The sequence below is a fragment of the Littorina saxatilis genome, linkage group LG10 (assembly GCF_037325665.1).
Source record: "Littorina saxatilis isolate snail1 linkage group LG10, US_GU_Lsax_2.0, whole genome shotgun sequence".
Classification (NCBI taxonomy): domain Eukaryota; kingdom Metazoa; phylum Mollusca; class Gastropoda; order Littorinimorpha; family Littorinidae; genus Littorina; species Littorina saxatilis.
This window is the reverse complement of record NC_090254.1, coordinates 4,426,330-4,453,635: the sequence shown is the minus strand read 5'-3', so window position 1 is coordinate 4,453,635 and position 27,306 is coordinate 4,426,330. Positions and strand designations below refer to the sequence as shown.

The following is a 27,306-nucleotide window of genomic DNA, read 5'->3' as shown; positions in this document are numbered from 1 at the left end:
GCTGAAGGTTGCTTCCGTGTGCAGTGTGGGACACTGCATGCAAGATACAGAGGGATTCTGTATACGTCCCAAGAACTACACCGTCGGACATCTCGGCCCACAAGATTCCAGCGACGGCAGAGAAGAACTACGTCATCACGAAACGCAGCCGATACCAACAACAACACCGTACATCGAACTGACAAGGACAACCCAGCTGATCAGTGCGCTGCAGGGGATCCGGTCGGCGAGCGAGCTTTACGGCGCGCTGCCACGAAGTCGCGATTCCTGCCTCTGTCTGACGAGACAGGGGAACCTGTCTGACGCTGCAGCTGGTGCGTCTCGAGTCCTATCACCGCCACAGAAGTCGTCACAGAGGTCACCCGTTCCTGCGTTCCTGTCCGGCGCCGCGAGGACGCGCCGGGTGTCATCTGGTCCTTTGTTGCTGTCCGGCGCCGCGAGGACGCGCCTGATGTCGTCAAGGTACCACTCTCCCGGAATCCGCGGAGCGAGGCGACATCATCGACAACTCAAGCGTCAGACGCAAGCACCAAGGAAATAGGCACCAGTGACTTCGTAATCAATAAGGGTAGGGAGCTCGATAGATGTTTTTGTTCTGATTTTTGTTAAAAAGCATAGATTAGCATAAGCAACGACGAAAGAGATGCAGATAACAACAGGGGCGACAACGAAGCTACGGCGAACCAGCAGGACTCGTCGTCCGCCTGATAGACTGAGATTTGACCATTAGAGGAGACTGAGGGGTTCACGATGGAGTAGACAGCGTCTGGCCAGAGCTGATGAAACATTTGGTTTTTTTCTTGTTGCAACAACTTACTACAGAAGAGTCATATACACTCTGCCATGGGTGTAGTCCTACAACCTGCGGGGGATTGGATTGGGAACCGTCTTGACCTGGTGTCACACTAGGTGGCACTGGAGGGTATGGTACAGAAGACCTACCAGAGGACAGGCAAGGCAAGCATAACCGAAAGAGCGGTTTGAGCGGCGTGTGCTGGACCTATGCGGCCACATAGGTCGGGTGGGCTGATCAACTGGAGAGCTAAGTGCATCCAGCAGCGAGGGAGCCTGAGAGATGGACTTCTCGGAAGGGGACTTAGATTACAACGAGGGGTCCCGAAGACACGCATCGGTCACCAGTCCATGAACCTATTGCAGAAACCGAGAAGGTTGTCAAAGAGAAGAACACAGAACCTCAAATCTCTTCGAAAATCATTTTCAAAATCTACGGTGGCAGTCAACGACACCACTACCTTTGTCCCGGTTAAGACACGGCGGTCGACCTGGGATGCCAGCTGCGTCTCGGCGTTAAACGGTGCTCCAGCTGGGGGTCGTCCGGGGGCGGATGTTTCACCGAGGTCGACGCCTTGGCAGTGACAGAAGAGACGGAGGGAGCTGCCTAGCGCCGCGAGGACGCGCCAGCCGATGTTGATGTCGTTGCTGTGACGGAGGTAGCTGTCTGGCGCCGCGAGGACGTGCCAGTCGATGTTGATGTCGTTGCTGTGACGGAGGTAGCTGTCTGGCGCCGCGAGGACGTGCCAGTCGATGTTGACGCCGATGCTGTGACGAGATGACGTCAAAGTGACGTAACATCATCGTCGTCAACGCCGCATCCGTGATGTCGCCGCAACTCCAACAACGATGACGTCAACGATCGAAGGTTTTATTATTTAGAGCGTCAAAGACATTGAGTTAATTAGTTACATGAGTCATGTAGGATTGTTTTCAAAAGAAGGAGAAAGACAGACTTTAGAGAAGTTACTGCGTTGTGTGTGTACGATTTAAAGACTACCACGATGGGGACGGACAACAGATGCGGTGTTCATGTATACTTACGACCGGTAAGAGTACACATTTTGTCTTTTTATTCTGTAAATTGCTCCTTGTATTTTTTTTGAAATGTTGAACATAAATAAGTTTGACCGGTTGTCCTCTCTTTTATATGTTGCTGTGAAGTTTGGTTCCGCGATGTCATGTTTTCTGAATGTATTGCGAAACCAACCACGGCGAGGTAAATCGGTGTGTGGTTGTGTTTTTTTTAAGGGAACAGAAGAGTAGAGTGGAAAGTCTAACGTTCTTTTGTGAGAAAAGAAAAATGTTGGACTATAACTGCAGAAGTTTTTATACCCTTTATTTTCATATCTTTGTCCATGTAAACTGTAAAATACATCATATACTTCATTGAGATGGTCGCGAAGGAACCAAATCATTCCAAGTTTTTTTCTCATAACTTCTCTCTTTTCGTTTTCGGCGAGAGAAGCACATGGAAAAAAAAATCACATGTTTGATTTTACCATGACAAATTTTATTTCTCTGTAATCACATATTTTTTGTAACAATATATTTTCTTTGTCTGCTTGCAATTTATAATGATAATAGAACTGAGAAGCTGAGAGGGGTGTTTTTATTTGGTTTGGGCCAAATTCACTATTTTTGAGTTGGAATCCAATAAGAACGAACAGAGGTTGTTGGTTCGGCGTTACTAATGGTGTTTCTAACGCAAATCTTATTCTTCCGCTAGTTTTTTTACATTTGGTGTTAAAAGCAAAAGAAGGTGGATATTGGTGTTTCACTGGTTTTCTGTAAATATGATTTTTGCTTTGTGTAAAAGGATGAGTACTTATAGTGTTTGATGTATACTTAGCAGCAGGACTATATTTTTGCTTTTGCTTTAAGAAGTTTTAATACCCTCGGTCATTTTCAGTTTGAGGGCAAACTGTTTTTGTGGAGGGGGGCATTGTGGAGAAAAGCGACTACAGGAATATTTTTGTCTTTTCTCCATATATGTAATTTTCTTCTTAAAGTTTATAGAGTGAAGAAGAAGAGAAAATGTAGAGAGCAGAATATATTATCTAGGTTAGTATTGAAACTGTGTGGAATTAAGATTCACACTCTAAAATCATATTTGTTCTTTTGTTTAGTAAATGTTTGGAAATAGGTATGATACGGTCCCGTTTTCTATTGTTCTCTTGCGGTAGAATTAATTGGTTAATTGGTTTTGACACGATGGCGCCGAGAGAACTGACGGGATATGACCCCTAGGTCGTTTCTCCTGTCACGAATGTTTATGCACGTGGGCCGTCAACGACTGAGGGCATTGTTTTGCTATATTCACCTCCCTTCCCAACCCCCTTTCCTTTTTGACCTGATTCTTTATTTCTAATACAGGTCTATGATAATACTTGTTACACACAGACGAACACACACACCCACACACACACACACACACACTCTCTCTCTCTCTCTCTCTCTCTCTCTCTCTCTCGTCTTTTATGTAGCTTTTATATCATTCTTTCTTTTACCCATGTATTCAATATAAACATGTATTCTGTGTTCATTTGTTTAGTAGAATGTAGATTTTATGTTTCTACATATGAGAAGCCTGTTCAATATACACTGTGTTTGATTGTGGTTAACTTGTAACTGCATACGGTTTTTGGTGTGACATGACTATTTTGCGAGGTAATAGTCAGAGGTTTTGCACTTTGTTCACAGTGTTGATAACCAATGAGTGTTTGGTATCAAATGATGCGTCGAAGAATTTCCATTTTATTGATGTATTTCTTTATAGCGTTTTTGATGTAGTTTTCTTTGTACAGGAGTTTTTGTGTATTTTTGAGGGATTTTAACTGTAGCTTCTATGGAGGCTGACAGCAGCCTCGAGACTCTACCCCCCCCCCCCCCCCTCCCTCCCCATTTTGTTCTATGACGTTGACACGATCGCGCCGACTAAACTGGCGGGGTTGTGAACCCAAAGTCACGCTCCTGTTACTTGCCACGAATTTGTTTTTGCACGTGGACTGACGTCAGGGACAGTCATGGAAGGTATATAAGCTGTTAGTTTTCAAGGTTCAGGGGAGTCTTGGCAACCAACCTGGCTTAAGTGTCTAAATGGTATACCGGACTCCCCACCACTTAGAGTTACAGCATTGCTTCTGTGCCTGTGGAAAAAGTTGTGGGAGGCAACCTTAGTACCGAACGGTTGTGGGAGGTTCCCAACCTAGTACAAAGTATTTGTTGTTATCTCTAAAACTGTCCTCCGGAGTTTTGGCAACCAACCTGGCTTAAGTGTCTAAATGGTATACTGGACTCCGCCCTGTGGACTGAACTAACAGGGTTAACAAAAAACGTTCCGCAGTCCCAGGTTACCACACGGCGAGTAAAGTGGCGTCGCTTTGCTCTTTTACTTTATTTTTACTCAGGCCCCGAACCCCTGCCCAAATTTTTGGCCATTTTAGGACATAGGATATTGCTTTCAGTAGCGTATTTTGCTAAGGGTACCTACGGGTCATGCCCAAATTTTCAGCCATTTTTGGACTTAGAATATTTTTGTAAGGAGTAGGAAAATTATAGGAATAGAGTGAACCAATGTACAGATATATTTTCTGAAAAGAACTACGCCTTGTATTGAGTTGTTTTTATGATTTGTTTTGATTCAATACAATTTTGAACTTTACCTGCCTCTTCTTGAGTTTATATTCTGTGTGTCTGTTTGTCCTGTCGTGTGATTGCCATCCTGACAAATGACCTTCAAACACGTATAACATCTAAGACACAGACACAGAAAGTTAGAGTTTAATGTGAAGCTAAGACCGCTCGGCTTTACATATGTCAAAGCAGCACCGCCCTGATATCACCCTCCGTGGTGGACTGGGCGTTAAGCAAACAAACAAACAAAAGAGACAGGCAGACAGACGGACAGACAGAGAGTGTGTACAATGTTGACGAAAATGCAAACCATTAGCAAGAATTACAGATGAGCAGTTATTGAGTCAAACAATACATGACCAGGTCACAGAAAATCAAAACAAAATAGTACCACCGTTAAAACGCCAGGAGTACACAACAATTATTATTACTGACAGACTTGGTTCCCTTCTTCTTCTTCTTCTTGTCGATCAAACTTATACTGTCAGGCAGGACAGCGAGACGAATGATGCTTGTTCCCGAATCAGCTTTCAATAACACAAAAATACTCTGCATACAGCAGTAAAATGTATAAGCAAAATCTGACGAGCTGTTTCTCATCAATAAAAGTGCACTTATATTCCGATGTCCTCCGGTATTACGTCGGTTACAAAGTGCAAGTCGTGCGGTTTCTGTGATTTTTACCTGTGATTGATCACCTGGCGAATTCGTTTCCATAGCAACGCTTCCCCAGGCTAGGGATGAGTTATTACAATTAAGCGAGAGTTTGGGACATTTCTCTCAGTCTGTTAGCTGGAGGAGAGAAAACATGAAGTAAGATTTGCTTTCTCCTGTCGTGAATGTGTGATTGTGCGTCTGTGTGTGTCACCTGTCTAGCCGGTAGATTGTATTTCTTTGTTGATTTTACATACATTATTCAATTATTCTTGCATTCTTCAAAACATTGTCATGATTATAACAAGTTTCGTTGAATAATTCTCGTAACCTGTTTTCTTCGTGACTACTACCGTAGCCAAAATGATGTGATGTTTCTGCATTTATCATTTCTATTACTGCAGGTAGTGCACGCTGAAAAGTATTTAAAGCGATAAAAGAAGATTGATCTGACCGAGTGATAATTAGTGTTATCTTTAATGTCACTATAATGTTAAACAAATCCCCGTCAACCGTCGAGTATGCGCAAATCAAGAAATCAATATTTAGGGTGGGACGAAGTGAGGGGGGGGGGGGGGGGGGGTAGTACAAAGCAAAATAACTTGAACGGGCAACGTCCTGAGTTTTCGATGTACATCTCTCTTGTGCAACACGTTTGGGTGTTCTCTTGCTCATATCAAAAGACAATTATTGCAAATGTCAACGCTCATTGCATTCAGTAAATGTAATTACTTTGAAAGAATTAAGTAGATTAAACAGAAAAGGGTGCGGCCTTGCAAATGTCAAGAAAATTCTATAAAGTATAAGACGCCCACTGTTCTAAAAAAAGAAATGCTTTAATGCCAGAACGCAAGGTTTGGCAAACAAATGAGTAACGAAACAAGATGAAAAAGCCAAAGAACCAAATCTAGAATGTGTTGTCCTGTAGTCTGTTATTGCATAAATGTATATCAATTTCATTCATTGCCTGTGAGATGATCATTACTGGATAAAATTGTGTTGAGAATAGATCCGAAGCGCAAGCCTGTTGAGTAGGGCTGTAAAATACATTGTTTATGAAATATAACTGTGACATTTTCGATTAGCCTTTGTAACTTTTTTTTCGGTAAATCGAACACTGTTACCATAATTTTGCAGCGCTCTTCGGCCAGTAATGCTGGATAATACACTTGTTCCAATTGAAAAGATGTTCAACGCTTAGGCTAATGCCGATAATCGCCTGTTTTAGAGATAATAAACTACCATTGAATTGTTTTTTTGTGTCACTAAAAAAGTTTGTAGTAAAATCATTTGACTTTAAAAAAATCAGCCATAAACTGGGGATACTGTTGCTATGTTTATGCATTTTAACAAAGCGTATCCCAAGCTCTGGATATTTGCAAAATCTGTTTCAAGATATTTAAGATATTTAGCAGCACGCTTAGATTTCTTTGAGCAGGGATTAAACCCTGGACACACGCGCTTTATAAATATTATGCACTATTATTATTATCGTTATTATTATCTAGTTGGTCACTGTGTGTATGTCGACTCGTGTCTGAGAAATTCATAGTATGCCTTCTTGTGATGTTTGTTGAAATGTCAAGGCTAAACCGTTATTTTCTTAAGGTCAAACAAACAAAAATATACATACAAAGAGAGAGAGAGAGAGAGAGAGAGAGAGAGAGAGAGAGAGAGAGAGAGAGAGAGAGAGAGAGAGAGAGAGAGAGAGAGAGAGAGAGAGAGAGAGAGAGAGAGAGAGAGAGAACGTCTTGTTTGTCTGGGTGGCCGAGTGGTAACGCACTTGCGCTCGGAAGCGAGAGGTTGCGAGTTCGACACTGGGTCAGGGCGTTAGCAATTTTCTCCCCCCTTTCCTAACCTAGGTGGTGGGTTTAAGTGCTAGTCTTTCGGATGAGACGATAAACCGAGGTCCCTTCGTGTACACTACATTGGGGTATGCACGTTAAAGATCCCACGATTGACAAAAGGGTCTTTCCTGGCAAAATTGTATAGGCGTAGATAAAAATGTCCACTAAAATACCCGTGTGACCTGGAATAATAGGCCGTGAAAGGTGGATGCAGCGCCTAAAGGCAGTCGATCTACTGGCCGATGTGAATGCGTGATATATTGTGTAAAAAAGTCCATCTCACACGGCATTAATAGGTAACATGCGCCTTGAGTCGCCGTGTGTGGTGAGATACGTGCGCGATATAAATCCTCGTAAATAAAAAATAAATTCCCATTCAGACGGTAGAGAACCAACATGTCAAGAAACAAAAGTTCAAGGACATTTGGTCAAGAGCCAACACATCAAGAGTGAAGAAAGGTCGAGTGCGACAAAAGGTCAAGGAGACAAAAGGTCAAGGAGACAAAAGGTCAAGGAGACAAAAGGTCGAGGGGTGAATTATGGATCATGCACACACACACACACTCACACACACACACATACACACACACACACACACACTCACACACACACACATACACACACACACACATACACACACACACACACACACGCATGCACGCGAAGTGGTTATTTTGTGTGCCTGTTTCCGCAGTCGACCCTTTCTTACTTACAACGTTTTAACTCTCGACCAAACGTTCCCTACCTTTTGTGCCTCGAACTTCCCTCCCTCTGCCGCCCCCCCCCCCCCCCCCTACCCCCTACCCAACAACACCAAAGAGATCCCAGTGTAGACATACTGTAAACTGATTTTGTTAATTAAATCTACCTGAAGAATTACGACTTTATGCACTCCTCTTGAAAGGTGAAATTGTTCAGCCGCGCATATTGAGCGAAGAATTAGGTGAACAATGCATGGATTGTCTACCTTGGTTCAAAAGGGTGTAATGTTGTCAGTCCCGCATTCTCTCTGTCTCTCTCTGTATTGTTTGTTTGCTTGTTATTCTGGTTTTGTTAGTTTGTTTGTTTGTGTGTGTGTTTGTTTGTTTGTTTGTTTGTTTGTTCAAGTTTTTCATTCTCACTCTTCGTCGTATGTGTATTGAAACTATTAGCTGGAACGATCTGTAAGACAGGACTATACATTATGGTCTTAACGCTAGTACATGTATTCGTGGTTAATACAGTTTTTAAGCTGAAGATCTCTCTCTCTCCCCTCTCTCTCTCTCTCTTTTCTCTCTCTCTATCTCAAACACACTCTATTTGTCTCTCAAAGTGCTCTCTCTCTCTCTTTCTCTCTCTCTCTCTCTCTCTCTCTCTCTCTCTCTCTCTCTCTCTCTCTCTCTCTCTCTCTCTCTCTCTCTCTCTCTCTCTCTCTCTCTCTCTCTCTCTTTCTCTTTCTCTCCCTCGAGGGCCGGATGAAAAAAGCATTGCATTGCTTATTCTGTCAAGCTCGACAAATAAATTTCAATTCAATTCAATTCTCTCTCCCCTCCCTCTCTCTCTCTCTCTCTCTCTCTCTCTCTCTCTCTCTCTCTCTCTCTCTCTTTCTCCCTCTCTCTCTCTCCTCTCTGTATAATTTTGTTTGTTTGTTTAGTCTGTTGATCGTTTGCTTGTTCGTCGTTTGTTTTTTATTACTTCTTTAATGGATATTCCAACATTTTTTAAAACGTATCATTAGATTAAACCCTCCCATGGGCGAGGGCTGGATGTAAAAAAGCACCTGTTTGCTTATGCCACTACCCTCGTAAATAAAGAATTTGTCATTGTCATTGTCTCTTTCTCTCTCTCTCTCTCTCTCTCTCTCTCTCTCTCTCGCTCTCTCTCTCTCTCTCTCTCTCTCTCTCTCTCTCTCTCTCTCTCTCTCTCTCTCTCTCTCTCTCTCTCTGATATGCCTATATTAATTCATTATATTATGTTGTTTATATGCGTGCGGATGTGTTAGTGTGAATGTAAAGGGCACGTTGTAAGATTAGGCCCTTGGCTTAAAATGTTTACCCTTTATGTCAATAAAATGTTCTAAGGCTAAGTCTAAGTCTCTCTCTCTCTCTCTCTCTCTCTCTCTCTCTCTCTCTCTCTCTCTCTCTCTCTCTCTCTCTCTCTTTTCTCTCTCTCTCTCAAACACACTCTATTTCTCTCTCAAAATGCTACATGGATCACTGAGTGAAAAGGTAGGAAAACACACACCGAACTGTCTTTCTTCGCGTGATTAGGTGTAGTTGTGTTATTTGAGTCAATCCCACATTCACGTTTTTGTCCATGAAGCCGGGTTCTCACAAGAAGTTTTTGTCCAATGTTAGCTCATTGATATTAATCCCCACCTCTAAACCTGTTTAATCCTCTCAGTGAATTCTGTCCGTGAATCGTCTGAAACATGATCTGAATTGTTGTCTGTTGGTATTGTGGGTTGTGTAAACCGAGTCAATGAAGGATGAATGCATGGAACTTAAGGATACAGGTATGCTTACTATCTCAAATCTGCCTATACTTCCACATGGCGGGATACGATCATTTCTCTTTTGTGTGTGTGTGTGTGTGTGTGTGTGTGTGTGTGTGTGTGTGTGTGTGTGTGTGTGTGTGTGTGTGTGTGTGTGTGTGTGTGTAAATATATCTTAAAGGCACCAGTGTTTTAGAGAAATACATTTGAATTTATAGATAAATCAATATTCCAACTCAGTGCTGAAAGCCTTGTGGCTGGTATCCAAGTGAAGGGATTGTCTTATTTCATGTACAATCCTGGCCATATTTGAGATGGTGATCCGAATTGTTCACGCAAGAAGAACCGTGACTGTGCCTTTACAAAAACGGATGTTGTGTGAGCTAGGCTTTAACTGTCTGAGATTTCCTACCTCTCCTCTTGCCAAATTTGCTCTTATTCACTCCACAACAGGCGATTAAGTCAAAGAAGATTATTATTGTTGATCTTATGCTGGTGGAATTACTTCAAACTTATGAGAGAGATAGACAGACAGACTGACAGACAGACATGCAGACAGACACACAGAAAGACAAACAGACAGACAGACAGGCAGACAGACAGACAGACCGACAGACAAGCAGGCAGGCAGGCAGGCAGGTAGGCAGGAAGGCAGGCAGGCAGGTAGGCAGGCAGGTAGGCAGGCAGGCAGGCAGGCAGGCAGGCAGAGAGAGCTGGACAGACAGGCAGACAGACAGACAGACCGACAGACAAGCAGGCAGGCAGGCAGGCAGGCAGGTAGGCAGGCAGGCAGGCAGGCAGGCAGGCAGGCAGGTAGAGAGAGCTGGACAGACAGGCAGACAGACAGACAGACTGAGACAGACAGAGAGGGGTTGACTGGTAAAGTCACTTACGTACGCAAAACACACGCGCACACACACGCGCGCACGCACACACGCACGCACACACACACACACACACACACACACACACACACACACACACACGCGCGCACATCCATGCACCATGCCCGAACAACCAGAGAGAATAAGTTAAATCATCAAAGTATATATCAGACAAGCGACAAATAAATACTTCCTTCTGATAGCAGAATGGAGTGATTGAGTGCCTACTTATAATGTAAACACTCTCAGTATTTGTACAGCATTAAACTGCAGTGTCGTCTGCAACTCTAGCTCCCGTGTTATCAGTTTTCAGACGTTCACTTGTCTGGGTTTGGAGTGCTTTAAGTAAAAGGGACTTTCGACCGAATGGTGCAATGTAGCAGATTTAATAAATCTTAATAAAATAATTGAGATTATTATATACATTGTTTGCACGTGGCATTTTAACGGGCGCAATAGCCTAATGATAGGGAGGTCGGCCTTGCATGTGTACTTCTTCTTGTCGTTCGCTTTGCGTTTGTGTGTGGATCTGTGGTTGGTTAAGGTGCGCCTGTTGGCCCAGATCCTCCGACTTCCGCCCTTAGGTTGTAGGAACACAAAAATACCAAGCATGCATCCCCCGAAATCGGCGTATGGCTGCCCATAGACCAAATATAAAGGTGACCCTCCACCACGGAATGAGTCGCATGTCACCTTTGCATGATTTTCACATTTTTACATCTTTCTAAAGAGTTTTTTATGCTCTATCCAGTGGTGAAAACCGTTTTAGAAAAGAGCGAAAACTTTGTTTGAGTTATAAGCCTGTGACTAAGGTGACCCTCACACTGTTACCAGACACGTGACATGCGACTCATTTCGTGGTGGAGGGTCACAAATGGTCTATGGGCTGCCTCAGTGGTGGGGTAAAAACGGTCATGCACGTAAAATCCCATTCGTGCAGAAAAACACGAGTGCACGTGAGCCCATGAACGCAGAAGAAGAAAATGAAGATGGAGTGGCAAAGTAAAATGGGCATTCGGTCGAATGGTTCCAGACTTAATAAATCTTATCAACATTAATGCACTTACCATACGCAGTACTTCAACATGGGTTATTCTGTAGATATGGTTTTTATCAGTCTGTGTGTCACTTATTCTTGATTTCTATACGTGTGTACATTGGGAGCTAAAAAACAAAACAAACAAACAATTAAAAGAATGCCCTTTTGTTTGGAAGCTAGATGCCGGTCTGTTATTTCTTTTCTACATTTTTCGTGTCTTTGTTTGTCTTGATACGTTATGGATATTTTTTTCGAGAGGTGGGAGTAATAATTATGGTTAATGGGTAATGTAACCGTGTGCCGAAACACTACGATCACCTCTGGAAGCGAAGTGCAATCAAACAGGATTGAACATGTTAGGGCTAATTTCTTAGCCCTATAAAAACTGTTATGCAAACCCGAAGGTTTCCATGAACATACAGACAATCGGAAACCACCAGACCCCATCACAAACAGAACTCTACAATTCACTGGTGTTGACTTTTAAAGGCCAACAACTCGGGTGCAGAGTCTATTGTGAAAGGAGCGGTAGCCTCCCCTGTCACAGTAATATTATAGGAGAGTTTAACAGTGGTCTGTGAATGCTTCAGGAGATTACAGTCCTAAAGCAACAACCGGAAGCAGTGTATTTTCTGTTATGTGGTCTGGGAGAAAACAGTAACAATTGACGTGTTTTCCTACATAAAACGGAAATTTTAAGAAATAAAATGCTGAAACGTTCGGGTGAATGAATATATAGTTATGACTTTCGTATTGGTAAGACCTGGCTTAGAGAAGTGTACCCAGACATACGTGATGTGGCTTTGTTCTTTGGATTTAAGAAAAAAAAAAGATGCTGGCACAAATTGGCTGTTTCATTGTCAATACTGTCTGGGAATGTCATTCAGGGACTCCAGAAACGACTTGCAAAACCAGGCATCACCAGTTTAGCACATTCGTGCATTTCTCTCTCTCTGTCTGTGTCTCTCTCTGTCTCTGTCTGTCTGTCTGTCTTTCTGTCTGTCTGTCTGTCTGTCTGTCTCTCTCTCTCTCTCTCTCTCTCTCTCTCTCTCTCTCTCTGTCTCTCTCTCTCTCTCTGAATGCACATTTTAAAAACTTTCAAGTGTCTCTTTACGTAATCCGTTGAGTCACGCACAGAACAGGAATCTCAAAGAACAAACAGACAGTGAAATGTCATGTAAAAGGGTCCGGAAGATTGGAGGATAAAGAGACTCCTTATCTAAAACACAGCTGTTGTTTGGTTAGTTTAGTTAGTTGTCTGTGGGATATTCGCTCATATCACACGTTGTTGGTTAGTTTGGTTAGTAGTCCGTAGGATATCCGCCCATATCACACGCTGTGTCAAGGACTGTATCATTGATAAAAGAGGTTTGTGAACAAGTAATGGGGATTTGTGCCGAGGTCTCCGGGGAATACTAGTTGTGTATGTTTGTTAGTCACAGGTCGTTTGCAATAACGTTCTACGTTGTTCGTCTTAGGAGGACGTTTTGTCTTCTGTTTTGCGTGTTAACTAGCTGACAAAACAAAAAGAAACGACCGAATCAAGAGCTGTGAAAGGGATAATTTGCTGAAAACGGATATTTTGGACGGACATAAACTTTCTTGGAATGACAAAAACAATGGGCCATGAGTACACTTGTACATTGCTTGTATAAGAATAAATCTTTTTTTTTTTTTTTTTACTTTTCGTGACTAATTGTGATTAAGTAAATCTGGATTCTTTTTGAAATCATTATTCTTGGGTGTTATTTTTTTACATCTTTGTTTTTTTAATGTGCACACATTTCTAAACATTGAACGGAAGAATAAGACTATTCAAAGGTGTAAGGCTCAGAAAAGCTGGGAAGCTGAATCGAATCACGATGTCGAATAAACGAGTGACGTGGAAGAAGAAGAAAGACCAAGCCAACTTGTCCCCAGCATACAGAAGCCACCAACAGCGCAAGGTGGGAAAACACTGGCAGATACTTATTGAAGCTGTTCAAAGCAAAATGTAAGTAAGACAGCGGTTGGTGATCGTGAGTAGACCAGGGCTGAGATGCACGACCCGAAAGTGGGTGCCACCCAAACGGGAGAGAACAAATCGCGGGGTTTGATTGATTGATTGAAATCACAATAAATCCCAATTTCAACCAATCTAACATCGAGGCTGGCTCCCACCCGGTTGGTAACTTTCTCGTGTACCTCGGTCCTGGTGCGGGTTGATGCCGAGCAGTATGAGAGCTTTAGACTGAGCAAAGTTGTTGTGAGACATGAGCAGTATACGTTACATCCCCTGCTGGTGGCTCGTATGCGTGTTGTTCTTGAAGAGACAGTACCAAAGAATATGAAAGTCCACACTCGAGGCTTTGCCGAAAGTGATGTCAATTACTGTTGTACGCACTTTCGAAACATGGATTTAATGTGATGGTTGAATCATCAGCGGGGATGTTACCTTTAAATCCCATGGTTCGAAATACGTTTTTTTTCTGCAGTAAAATATTGACAAAATAGAACGTCTGGGTTATAGACTTGATTTTTTTTCTAAGAAGTTGAATGGATTGTTTTATGAGTAAGGTTACACAATCTTGACACTTCGGTAAGCTTTTTCGTGACCTAGAACTGAGGTGAATATATTTTAAATCCAATGAGACGAGGTGTGTATAGCCTTTTTACTCCTACATTTAATTTGTTTTCCGTGTTAACAACACATTGTTGTTCTTTTGTTCTTTTTTAGAACACGTTTGAGTCTCCCCACAATCAAACACATCGTGTGGCTGTGTGATAGTGCGTGCGCGAGACATTCTTGTGCGTTTTCAACAATTTAGTCCCACTTTGAATTGGAGTTGTTATAAACTCCGACTTGAGATGGTGTGACTCTCTTTTAAAAATAATAAAACAATTGTCTTGTGACTCAGCTCAAGAGTAAATGATTGAAGAAGACACTTACATTTCTGTTGTGATATTCTGACAGACGATAGGTGTTTAAGCAGGCTTTTTTGATTATGATACAAATTCCCAACCTGAATTCCCAACCTTGGGCAATGCAATATTCTGTATTCAACCTTATTTTATATGCATTTTTCAAATGTATATTTAGCGAGCTACTGCTTACTTGCCACAGGACTATGGTTTGTAATGTACTATGTATATTCTTATTTGTATGCGCTGCCAACTTCATCTTTTATATGTACCTTCCGTTTTCTCCTCCCTCCTCCATCCTCCCCCCTCTTCCTCCTGCTAGCTTTTTCTTATTCTTTCTGATTTACTTTAACTATGCTCTTCTTGTAGATAGTTCAACAATTGATAAGTATTGCATGTCCGACATCATATTTGCGTTATTTTCCTACTTCGTAGGGCGCGTAATATAAGCGTTTGCTTGAGTTCGTGTCCCTATTGTTTATCGTTGTATTTTTGTATCATGTTTGATTTAATAAAACATTGTTTAAACCAATATTCTGTATTCTGTAAAGAAAAAATACGTAGGAGAAGCTTTCCGTTGCTTGCTTGTGAGACTGTTTTGCAGAAGATTTTCACCCAGAAAACATCTCCCTCAAACCAACCCTCCACACATCATCCTCGCAATCTCTTCACCCCCCCTCCCCCCTCCCGCCCCCAATCAAGAAAGGAAAGGACCACTAAGTAGGTAAAAGCTTTCCGTTGCTTGCTTGTGAGACTGTTTGGCAGAAGATTTCGACCCAGAAAACAACCGTACTCGTGAATTTTATGTACGAAATGCCTGCATTAAATGTTTAAGTTTTGAGTCACAACATTTGTAAAGGCATTGAAACACTATGTGATTGTCAGCATCTCCCTCTGACCAACCATCCACACACCACCATCGGAACCTGTTCAACCCCCCCTCCCTCCACCCACCCCCAATTAAGAACCACTAAGTAGGGTACAAACAACGGGTGTTACTAAATATTACGTAAATATGTAAATCTGTCTCAGGAAACATGAATACACGCATGCAGGAAAAAACAAATATGGGTAGCGCCGTATGTATGGCAGCTCGCTTTCCCCGGGGAGAAAGCAGCCCGAATTTTCATGAGGGTAACCTCACTGGACTGTAAATCTTATCCAATCCAATATCCAATCCAATATCCAATCCAATATCCAATCCAATATCCAATCCAATATCCAATCCAAATATCAGAGAGGTTTACACAAGACAAGTAAGCAAGAAGATGTGTTTCTGGTAAAGAAAATTCAGCGTACCATTACATACTTTCCTGGATTGCAAGTTAGCGTATTTCGGTTGTATTCCAAAGTCAATTGGCTTTTTAAATACCTAAGTTAATTAAAACTAGTATGTGTGCCGGTGAACATATGCACTGATTTCTGTGATGAATATTTTTTATATTCTTTGATGTGCACCCTTATGCTGAGTGTGATAACCCTCGAATGACTAGTCCTGTGATAAATATTGTTCAATGACATATCTAGTCCTGTGATAATGATAGTTTTTAGCGGTAAACTTTTAGCTAAAGCTGACGGCAATTTACCTATTTGGAATCATGTTACTATTCCTGTTAGTGTACATATGCGTGCGCGAGTGTAGTATGCTTCGTATGGTATTTTTATCTGTTGTCTTATTATTTGTTTTGTCTTTTAATGTGCACCACACTGAAATTTCTCTGTATGAGATAATAAAGTATTCGTATTCGTATTCGTATTCGTATTCGTCTCATAACATAATTTCATTATTGATATTTTTAAAAGTGTATGAATCTCTGTGACATTAAATATTCTGTTGTTTTACTTTTGCCAAAGATCATCACTGCTATATATATGCGTGCCAACATTAGAAAAAATACCTCCAGTAACCGTTCTGCGAAATAGTATCAGCCATAACCTCTCACACTGAGGCTTTTAGGATCACATTTCTTGTCTTATCTGTACGAGAGGACTGAGTTTGAAGAGTATCATTCGAGTCACACTCACACGGTTGATCTCGCTGGCTATTTGCTCGGTGTTGGTCGCTTAATCTTCAGTGTACTGATAAATCTGGCCGCAGTGTCGATCTAGGCAGATATCTTGTCTGTGAGATATCTTGCCTGACTTGTGAGGACATTATTGTTGACTGAGATTATGAAAGAGAGAAGGGAGCGTAGTAAATTGTTTGATTGTTTTGAGAGAGCGACAATGAGCGAGTGAGTATATGTGTGAGTGAGTGAGTAAGTTAGAAAAAGAGAGTGAGAGAGGGAGAGGGAGAACGAGAGAAAGAACGAAAGAAAGAAAGAGAGAGAGAGAGAGGGGGGGGGGGGAGAGGGGAGAGAGAGAGAGAGAGAGGGAGAGGGGGAATTTGAAATATATCAGCTGCTCTTAGTCATATTCAAATCTTTTTGTTTTGCTTAAATATTGTGTAAAGCACCACAGTTACTGAATGTAAAGATGATCTGTCAATTCTGGTAATGAGTCGATATATATGGTTCGAGAAACGGCAGGGTTTTGAATCTTGACAATTGAGATGAATCGTCGAAAGGAAATTGTATCGCAACGCAAAATCCGAACAACACATGACTTACAAATACGCAGACGTTATCTCTCAAGAAGAAAAGACGAAGAAAACACCCAAGCACACAAACACAATGACAAACCCTACCTCATGGGACTTCACTGAATAGGAAAACAGATCCTCCCAAACACAATGACAAACCCTACCTTATGGGACTTCACTGAATAGGAAAACAGATCCTCCCAAACACAATGACAAACCCTACCTCATGGGACTTCACTGAATAGGAAAACAGATCCTCCCAAACACAATGACAAACCCTACCTCATGGGACTTCACTGAATAGAAAAACAGATCCTCCCAAACACAATGACAAACCCTACCTCATGGGACTTCACTGAATAGGAAAACAGATCCTCCCAAACAGAAGCAAAGGAGAAGGGGCAGACAACACGACAAACACACAAACAAAATCCAAAACCCTTAGACACATTGAAAGAAGAGAAACAGTAGCGTCCGCAGAGTATATTGTAGATATAATTCTGCGGTATCAACCTCAAGCGACGAACAAGGGATCGGGATAGATTGATGTATTCAAGTATGATTATGCTTTTTGGATGTTGTCACAGTGTTCGTTCAGTGGCGCAAAAAGAAAAAATGTCAATTTTGTATGCCTACTGAAAATGGACATCACAGTTTTCTTAGCTTATCTTATTTTACTGTGTACGTACAAAAATACAAAAATAAAAATAGACTGCCAACGTTCCAAAATTCAGAATAAAATAACAAGCAAGGAATGTTATAGGAACGTGACTGTATCGCATTGTTTTGTCACAATTAAACTTTCCTATAACATACCTTGCCTGTTTTTTGATGACCGTGTACGTGTTACAGGCGCCTAAGCAACCTGGTGGCCACTGCAGCCCAGTCCCAGCAGTTCTTCGAGGGTCTGGGCAAGATGCGGGAACGCGTGGCTGAGGAGAGCAAGGACAAGGAACCCATCCCCATCTTCAACAAGCGTCTCTTCGCCTCCCATGGATCTGTGGTCATCACTGTAGAAGGTAGGTCCACCACAGACAGACAAGGAACACATCCCCATCTTCAACAAGCGTCTCTTCGCCTCCCATGGATCTGTGGTCATCACTGTAGAAGGTAGGTCCACCACAGACAGACAAGGAACACATCCCCATCTTCAACAAGCGTCTCTTCGCCTCCCATGGATCTGTGGTCATCACTGTAGAAGGTAGGTCCACCACAGACAGACAAGGAACACATCCCCATCTTCAACAAGCGTCTCTTCGCCTCCCATGGATCTGTGGTCATCACTGTAGAAGGTAGGTCCACCACAGACAGACAAGGAACACATCCCCATCTTCAACAAGCGTCTCTTCGCCTCCCATGGATCTGTGGTCATCACTGTAGAAGGTAGGTCCACCACAGACAGACAAGGAACACATCCCCATCTTCAACAAGCGTCTCTTCGCCTCCCATGGATCTGTGGTCATCACTGTAGAAGGTAGGTCCACCACAGACAGACAAGGAACACATCCCCATCTTCAACAAGCGTCTCTTCGCCTCCCATGGATCTGTGGTCATCACTGTAGAAGGTAGGTCCACCACAGACAGACAAGGAACACATCCCCATCTTCAACAAGCGTCTCTTCGCCTCCCATGGATCTGTGGTCATCACTGTAGAAGGTAGGTCCACCACAGACAGACAAGGAACACATCCCCATCTTCAACAGCTCCTTATTTTCAGGTATCAATCTAGGCCAATCCGGCTACCGTAGCGGTCCCCGATTTCTTTTGTAAATATTTCAATATTAACAGCTAATGTGTTTTCAGCGTAGCAATAGGGTCCGATATTTAGACGAGACAAGTATAATGCTGACGAGTCGAAGACGAGTCGCATTATACTTGTTCGAGTCTAAATATCGGACCCTATTGCTACGCTGAAAACACAATAGCGATTATATAGCTGTTCTGACCTTGATTTGTTGTTCCAAACTTACAAAATGACAGTTTTTGCGTCGATGCGTTGATCTCAGGTTTTGATAGCAGACTATTTTCTTATGCGCATTAGTTTTGCGCAGGCGCCACACTGACTTTGGAAAAAAAACTCGATTTGACAACCCAGCTGTTAAACAGCTTTTTATTAGTTCATTCGAATACAACAAAAAGAATTTTGAGTTCTTTTAATTTTGAACAAGACTACTTATGAAGAAGACCAAAACACAACATCAACGGAAAACTAGAAACAACTGAAGAACTAGGATGCAACAAGGGGAGGAGAAGAGAACAGCTAATCCGTACAACGCGAGCAGACGACAGCGACGTTTTCAGTTTGGGTGAATGGTATTCATACTTGTCTCGTCATGAAGCGAACTTTTCAACCTCAGTTATAAACGACTGCATAAATGTTAGTGCCATGGGTTGTACATCAATACTTCAGAAGGGAAGTGGAGTATTTAGTGTGGAGTTGCGAGATAAGAAAAGCCGAATGCGAAAGTTCGACATTTGGGCATTTTGTGGTGTTTAGGGACAGAAAATAATTGGTTTAGTCCTGTTTCATCGGGAAGTTAGCAGAAAAGGATATGCTATCGACATTTGTAAAGCTGAAAAACATTCCCGAGAAGAATTTCACGTTGTTAGTGTATGCTGTTGTCGATTGTTAACATCGTGTGGTACACTGATGGGTAAACCGGAACCATGCGTCTTTGTTATTGCCAATATGCTTTTGGATTTTGGCAAAAATGGCCGACTTCCGTACCATTATGCTTTGATGATGATGTTGAGACCATCCAATCACAGCCCCCGAATTCCCCCACGTGTCCATCAGAATAGCTATATATATCATATATATATATCATTATTATCGTCTTGTTTTTCAGCTCGAAGACTGATGGCTCGCAATGCACGCACACGGCCGGGTCAAGACTTTCATCTCTTCAACAAGGCGGAGCTGCTGACCATGAGAAGCGTGGTCGACGGCCTTCGCCTTATCCACAGGGGTCAAGATCATGTCAAGGACGCTCTCAGTCACGTGGTTACCTTTGAGAATTACTCCCCTTACCAGTACATCGTCAAGAGACCGCACGAATTGCAGCTGTCGTGTTATTATGTTTTGCGCGGTGCAGTGCAGGCAAGTGTGCACGATATTGAACTGTTAGTTTACTGTCTTGCTTCTTCTACTTCTTCTTCTTCTTCTTCATCTCCTTCTTCTTTTTGTTCTTGGTCTTCTTCTTCTGCTTGTTGTTGTTGTTGTTGTTGTTGTTGTTGTTGTTGTTGTTGTTGTTGTTGTTGTTGTTGTTGTTGTTGTTTTCTTCTTCTTCTTCTTCTTCTTCTTCTTAAATGATCAAGAATGTATTACAAAAAATAGTATGTCCGAAGTGGTAAAAGCAGGCACTGTTGAAGCCATTCAAAAAGGTTTTAACCGTTTTTACTGTTAATCACGCAACCAGAAGAAAGGAAAGAAAGAAAATACGAAACTTACTAGAGGACCCGAATAGTCACAGCTTGTCCGTCTGTGCAGAGGTATGACGTCCACTGCAGAACTTCTTTTTTCGATTAGATATAGCACAATGTAAACAATGGCATAGAGCAAACGTTCTGTCGCTTGGATATATCTTATGGGGAAGTATCAAGATTGGAAATGAGACAGATAGACTGCCAACGTTCCAAATCAAGAATCAACAAGTCGCGTAAGGCGAAAATACAACATTTAGTCAGCTGTCGAACTCACAGAATGAAACTGAACGCACTGCAATTTTTCAGCAAGACCGTATACTCGTAGCATCGTCAGTCCACCGCTTGTGGCAAAGGCAGTGAAATTGACAAGAAGAGCGGGGTAGTAGTTGCGCTGAGAAGGATAGCACGCTTTTCTGCACCTCTCTTCGTTTTAACTTTCTGAGCGTGTTTTTAATCCAAACATATCATATCTATATGTTTTTGGAATCAGGAACCGACAAGGAATAAGATGAAAGTGTTTTTAAGTTGATTTCGAAAATCTAATTTTGATCATAATTTTTATATTTTTAATTTTCAGAGCTTGTTTTTAATCCAAATATAACATATCTATATGTTTTTGGAATGAAAAAATGATGAAGAATAAGATGAACGTAAATTTAGATCGTTTTATATATTAAAAAAATTTTTTTTTACAATTTTCAGATTTTTAATGACCAAAGTCATAAATTAATTTTTAAGCCACCAAGCTGAAATGCAATACCGAAGTCCGGCCTTCGTCGAAGATTGCTTGGCCAAAATTTCAATCAATTTGATTGAAAAATGAGGGTGTGACAGTGCCGCCTCAACTTTTACAAAAAACCGGATATGACGTCATCAAAGACATTTATCGAAAAAAATAAAAACGTCCGGGGATATCATTCCCAGGAACTCTCATGTAAAATGTCATAAAGATCGGTCCAGTAGTTTAGTCTGAATCGCTCTACACACACACACGCACAGACAAACACACACACACACACACACACACACACACACACACACACACACACATACACCACGACCCTCGTCTCGATTCCCCCTCTATGTTAAAACATTTAGTCAAAACTTGTCTAAATGTAAAAACCCAAGAAAGATGACATTATTGGAACGTTTGAAAAGAAGTTTTACTTCAGAGTTTGATCAGGTGTCAAGAAGTAATGGAGTTGGTTTAGAGACCCGGCTGGGTCATTGTGTGTCAGCGCTATAGTTGGTCAGGCTGCTCAAAGGATTGTTGGGTCTTTGGGGCCCTGCATGTGTGTGTGTGACATATTTTTTTATATCAGCTTGTTGTTGACCAGGTGACCTATGACATGGACATCACGGAAACCCGTAACGTCTTCCAGCCTGACATCATCTACAATCACGGCACAGGGGAGTTTCTGGGACTTGTCTCCCCTGACGGCCTGTCGGACGATTTGTCTCCCCCTGCCACAGTCTACACCACAGAACCCAGCGAGTTTCTGCGTATTGACAGGTCAGCGTGACCTATGCTCACATCTCTGACACAGGAGAGCTAGGCGAAGCAAACTGCTCGCTGATTGAAATTCATTGAATTATTCGGCATAGATTCGAAGCAGTTTTCAGCAAATCATTGCAGGTGTTTCTAAAAATACAGTATAGCGAATGTCCCTTGACCTTTTTAAGGTCCAAATTGTCAGAACACTTTCCAAAATGGCGCCTTAGGTGTGTTATCTTTAAAATGGGTCATACTATTTTGGTTTTTTTTACATACCAAGTCGTGAATGATGTGATGGATAGAATACAAAAACGCAACCTCCTAAACTACAGAATCTTCACTCTTTAACATAATGTTATGCACGGTAGACATTACATACCCACCACACCTTTTCTTAAGAGCGTTGTATCCTTTGTATATTGATTTTGATGTTTATTTTCGCAGGTCAAAATTCCATGCGGTGATTGAGAAAATTAGCATTCTTCAGCAGCGGGAGAAGTTGTTGTTCTTGAGTAAACCTGCCAACGTGTTTGCGTCACTTCCGCCGGATGCTCTGGAGAAGGTCATCCCTCACATCCACAAAATGGTAAAATGAAAACTTTCATGTACATATATATATAAATGCAGGTTCACAGGTACCAAATGAACATTCCCGAGCAAACGAACGCGTACGCTGGCTCACAAATTATATAAATACGCGCACGCACGTACACACACACACGCACGCACTCACGCACACACACACACACACACACACACACACACACACACACACACACACACACACACACACACACACACACACTCACACACACACACATAGAAAAGATGAGTTGCCGTCATCGTTTTGATCGTATTTAGTTGCTTTGATAATAAAACTTAACCCTCCATCTTTTTTTAAACTCTTTTTTTGCAGGACTATCCGCCGAACCAAACTATTCTCCATCAAGGCGATACCTCCGAGTATCTCTACTTCATTTTGTCAGGTAAAATTACACAATTGATGAATTTCATGAACTCAAATAGCGCGAAAGCTACGGAACTGATCGGTAAATAATGCTCTACTTGTATAAATGACCAGATATTATTTTGTCTGACGGAGGTAAAAATCGAGAAAGCAATCTGTATTAGTTAAGAAAATCAGGGCGGGGATGTAGCCCAGTCGGTAGCGCGCTAGATTTGTATCCAGTTGGCCGCTGTCAGCGTGAGTTCGTCCCCACGTTCGGCGAGAGATTTATTTCTCAGAGTCCACTTTGTGTGCAGACTCTCCTCGGTGTCCGAACACCCCCGTGTGTACACGCAAGCACAAGACCAAGTGCGCACGAAAAAGATCCTATAATCCATGTCAGAGTTCGGTGGGTTATAGAAACACGAAAATACCCAGCATGCTTCCTCCGAAAGCGGCGTATGGCTGCCTAAATGGCGGGGTAAAAACGGTCATACACGTAAAAGCCGTGGGAGTTTCAGCCCATGAACGAACAAACAAACAAACAAGTTAAGAAAATCAACTAGACTTCATGAGAATGACAGCACTACGGAGTAATTGATTAAGCATCAGTCTTATCATTTAGCCTAATACAAAGAGTGATTGTGCATTATGCAGGGAAAACATTGTCTGAGCCAATCAAATTTCTGTTGATTTTGTCTGGAAGGGATGGTTCTTCAAACTCTTCCCATGCGCATTGAAAAGCGAGCTATTTCAGACGAGGTAAACTTGATTTCGCAGAGGATTTGAAATAAAGACCTAGCTAGAATATTGTTATTGAGGAGTTCACCCTTGATTGTTGTCTGTGCAGGTCGATGCAAGTTGTCTCGGGACGTCTTCATCCCAGAAATCGATCGCGAAATTTGTTTCTACCTGGACGCCAGAGAACAAGGTAAACATCTTTCCTGACAGAAAAGCCACAAGAAGGAAAGTTAGTTAAACATGTGTCCAAGTGGTGTTCTGCCATGTGACAGTCAGGCCGGAACTGAGATGGTGAGCACAGCTCTTTTCTTGAGAAGGATTATGCCTTTAGTTGAACGTTTAATTGCAGACAGAAAATAACCATTCACTTGAACGTCGATCTACCGGACTATGCGGTGGACGGTTTAAAAAATAAAATAAAAGCTAGGATAGAAAAGTTCTTTAACTCTCGTCATCTTGAGATCAAGGAAGCAACAACACACTGAGCTAGGTCCAATTTCTGTTCAGTATCTCTCTCTCTTATTTGCTTGTTCCGTTCATTTCAAAGAACGCTATGTCCACAAACCGTCGAGTTTTTCCTTTTGTCTATATATAAATGTTCAATTAAAGGCATACTGCATCCCAGATCTGGCCAGGGCTTTACATGGGGTAAGACTATCCCTCCAGTTGAACACATACAAAAAATCAACACTCTGACTGCTTGCTGTGTCGTGTTGGAATGCTTTGATGAATCAATATCTGGGAACGCCCAAGTGTTTTTTTACGAAAATGTGTTACTCGCAAAAATTCCTACTGTACGCAGAGAGCACCCATGACGTTCATGTCTGGAATGTGACCACGTGGCCTCATCCAATGATAAAGTCTGGAATGTGACCACGTGGCCTCATCCAATGATAAAGTCTGGAATGTGACCACGTGGCCTCATCCAATGATAAAGTCTGGAATGTGACCAAGTGGCCTCATCAAATGATAAAGTCTGGAATGTGACCAAGTGGCCTCATCCAATGATAAAGTCTGGAATGTGACCAAGTGGCCTCATTCAATGATAAAGTCTGGAATGTGACCAAGTGGCCTCATCCAATGATAAAGTCTGGAATGTGACCAAGTGGCCTCATCCAATGATAAAGTCTGGAATGTGACCACTTGGCCTCATCCAATGATAAAGTCTGGAATGTGACCACGTGGCCTCATCCAATGATAAAGTCTGGAATGTGATCAAGTGGCCTCATCCAATGATAAAGTCTTGAATGTGACCAAGTGGCCTCATCCAATGATAACGTCTGGAATGTGACCAAGTGGCCGCATTCAATGATAAAGTGTGGAATGTGACCAAGTGGCCTCATCCAATGATAAAGTCTGGAATGTGACCAAGCGGCCTCATCCAATGATAAAGTCTGGAATGTGACCAAGCGGCCTCATCCAATGATAAAGTCGGGCCAGAGCTGAGATGGTGAGCCGAGCTGTCTTCGCGAGAAGGAGTGTGCCTTTTACCTTTAATGACACCGGAACGTTTGATTATAGACAAAACGAAACATTCTTACGCGATATTCTATTGGTTTCGTCTTATGCCATAATATTATTGACATTGAAGACTCAACGTTTCATTTAGCGTCACAGGTGTTTGTGTTAGGAATGAACGGGGTATGAATGTGTCGAGTCACAGTACGCTTGCGTGTTAGTGTTAGGAATGAACGGGGTATGAATGTGTCGAGTCACAGTACGCTTGCTTGTTAGTGTTAGGAATGAACGGGGTATGAATGTGTCGAGTCACAGTACGCTTGCTTGTTAGTGTTAGGAATGAACGGGGTATGAATGTGTCGAGTCACAGTACGCTTGCTTGTTAGTGTTAGGAATGAACGGGGTATGAATGTGTCGAGTCACAGTACGCTTGCTCGTTAGTGTTAGGAATGAACGGGGTATGAATGAGTCGAGTCACAGTACGCTTGCTTGTTAGTGTTAGGAATGAACGGGGTATGAATGTGTCGAGTCACAGTACGCTTGCTTGTTTTGTTGTCTGTGTCTCGATCACACCGTTCGCCACGCACCTCGCTTCTCCTTCGGGATTTTGACACTTAGTTAAGTTCTTTTTTTTCCCTTTTTGTCTATGCTTATAACCCTACGACCAAAATGCATTGCGTTACCGTGTTTCAGATGATTTCTTCGCCGAGGAATGCCTGTTGAAAGACGATGAGGGCAGTCTTTGCCACATCACCACCACCAGTCACACTACCTGCTTCCTCATACAAAAGTAAGGCACTCAATGATTTGAGACGTGTGCGTTGTGGGACACATTAAACGTTATTGCAACCATGTGCCATACACTAGGTACATGTGTCGGCCTTGACGTTACATTCATTCAATGGATTGGGACACACCAGAATCCAATGTACTAACACATACTACTTAGGCCTACTTTCTTTCTTTCTTTCTTTCTTACTTACTTACTTACTTACTTACTTACTTACTTACTAACTTAATCACTCACTCACTCTCACACACACACACACACACACACACACACACACACACACACACACACACACACACACGCACCAGTTAACAGTCTTCACAGCATATGCCATTCAACCTTGAACCGGTATGTACAAAGATATATTCATTTGACAGCTTAACCTAGGGCCATGGAATTCATTATCAAATTCACAACACTAAATAGCTTGCATGTGTTCACCATAGTTGCGAAATTTGATGTAATCATTCTCTGGCCATTTTTGGCTCACGTAAGTGTAGCCTATGCAAGGTTAGGTCAGATCGCGTGAAGGATTGTGGTATATATTCACTTCTCAGTTCTAACCGAGCTGCTTTCGCCGATTCGGGGAAGACGATTTCACATTGTTCGGTTTCGTAGCGGCTCCAGCAAAAATAGATAAAGAAGATACCAAAGGAGATTTCCTACAGGTTGATCTGCACAGCGTGTTTTCAGTGTCTGCGCGAGGAAGCGCAGCGGCTGTCGAAAGGGCAGTGTCGATCTCAGTGGCAGTCGTGTCCCCGTAAGTACTGAGGCTACAGACAGACAGATCTAGATCTAGCGTCTTCCACTCTTGCACCGTGTCTATGCTTACTGTGTGTGTGTATGTGTGACGGAGTGATTGAGTTTGTGTTACTGTTTGTCGATTTCTTACGGGAGCCTTGAAGGCTTCGCCTCTTGTCTTTTGTGGGGTGACACTTGGACCCCATAGTTTTGAAAATGTTACAGACCAAGCTAAAAATGTCAATTTCTTCTGTCATGTCAAAGGTCAGCATTGGAGGTAGTAAGCAAAGAGATGTTGCTGCACGTGTTAGAAAGCAGACGACATTATTTTCCACCTGACTCCGAACTGCGAGACATCGGGTACCGGAAGTTGAAGTGGGATGGCTACAAACACGAGCAAGTGCGTCAGTCGTTACTAGAACGAGGCTGTCTGTACATCCTGTCACGTGACCAGCCTGAGAAAGTGCGGAGTCGCCCTCCATCCGCAGAGTAGGTTTGATTTGTTGATAACAATTAAAACGAGAAACTTGTATTATGTGATTTGGTTAGCGATCGAATGCCGTCATGACCATTTTTGAAGAAATGTACACTACTACTACAGCTACTACTACTACTACTCTACTACTACTACTACTACTCTACTATTACTACTACTACTACTACTACTACTACTACTACTACTACTTCTAAAGCGCACATATCCAGGGTTTAAACCTTGCTCAAAGCACTGTACAATCATTAGGGAAAAACAACAACATAACATTATGACAAATGTCATAATGTATTATGGTGCAAAATGAAAAACTACAACATAACAAATTGCACCATATTACATCATAACTACCACAAACACACACACACACAGCTTATATGTATATCTGTGCTAGAGTGGGTGAGATTAG

At 42.2% G+C, this 27,306-nt stretch overlaps 1 protein-coding gene across 1 annotated transcript in view; it reads left to right on the top strand.

The window, feature by feature from the left end:
* LOC138979126 (uncharacterized) overlaps positions 1–27,306 on the top strand; it is a 90,818-nt gene that overhangs the window by 22,011 nt on the left and 41,501 nt on the right. The window contains exons 2-9 of the mRNA XM_070351935.1: positions 17,660–17,826; positions 19,657–19,907; positions 21,571–21,746; positions 22,173–22,314; positions 22,645–22,714; positions 23,525–23,605; positions 25,567–25,663; positions 26,669–26,893. Of these exons, the coding sequence (XP_070208036.1) occupies positions 17,660–17,826; positions 19,657–19,907; positions 21,571–21,746; positions 22,173–22,314; positions 22,645–22,714; positions 23,525–23,605; positions 25,567–25,663; positions 26,669–26,893 (1,209 nt within the window). The remainder of the gene's footprint in view (positions 1–17,659; positions 17,827–19,656; positions 19,908–21,570; positions 21,747–22,172; positions 22,315–22,644; positions 22,715–23,524; positions 23,606–25,566; positions 25,664–26,668; positions 26,894–27,306) is intronic.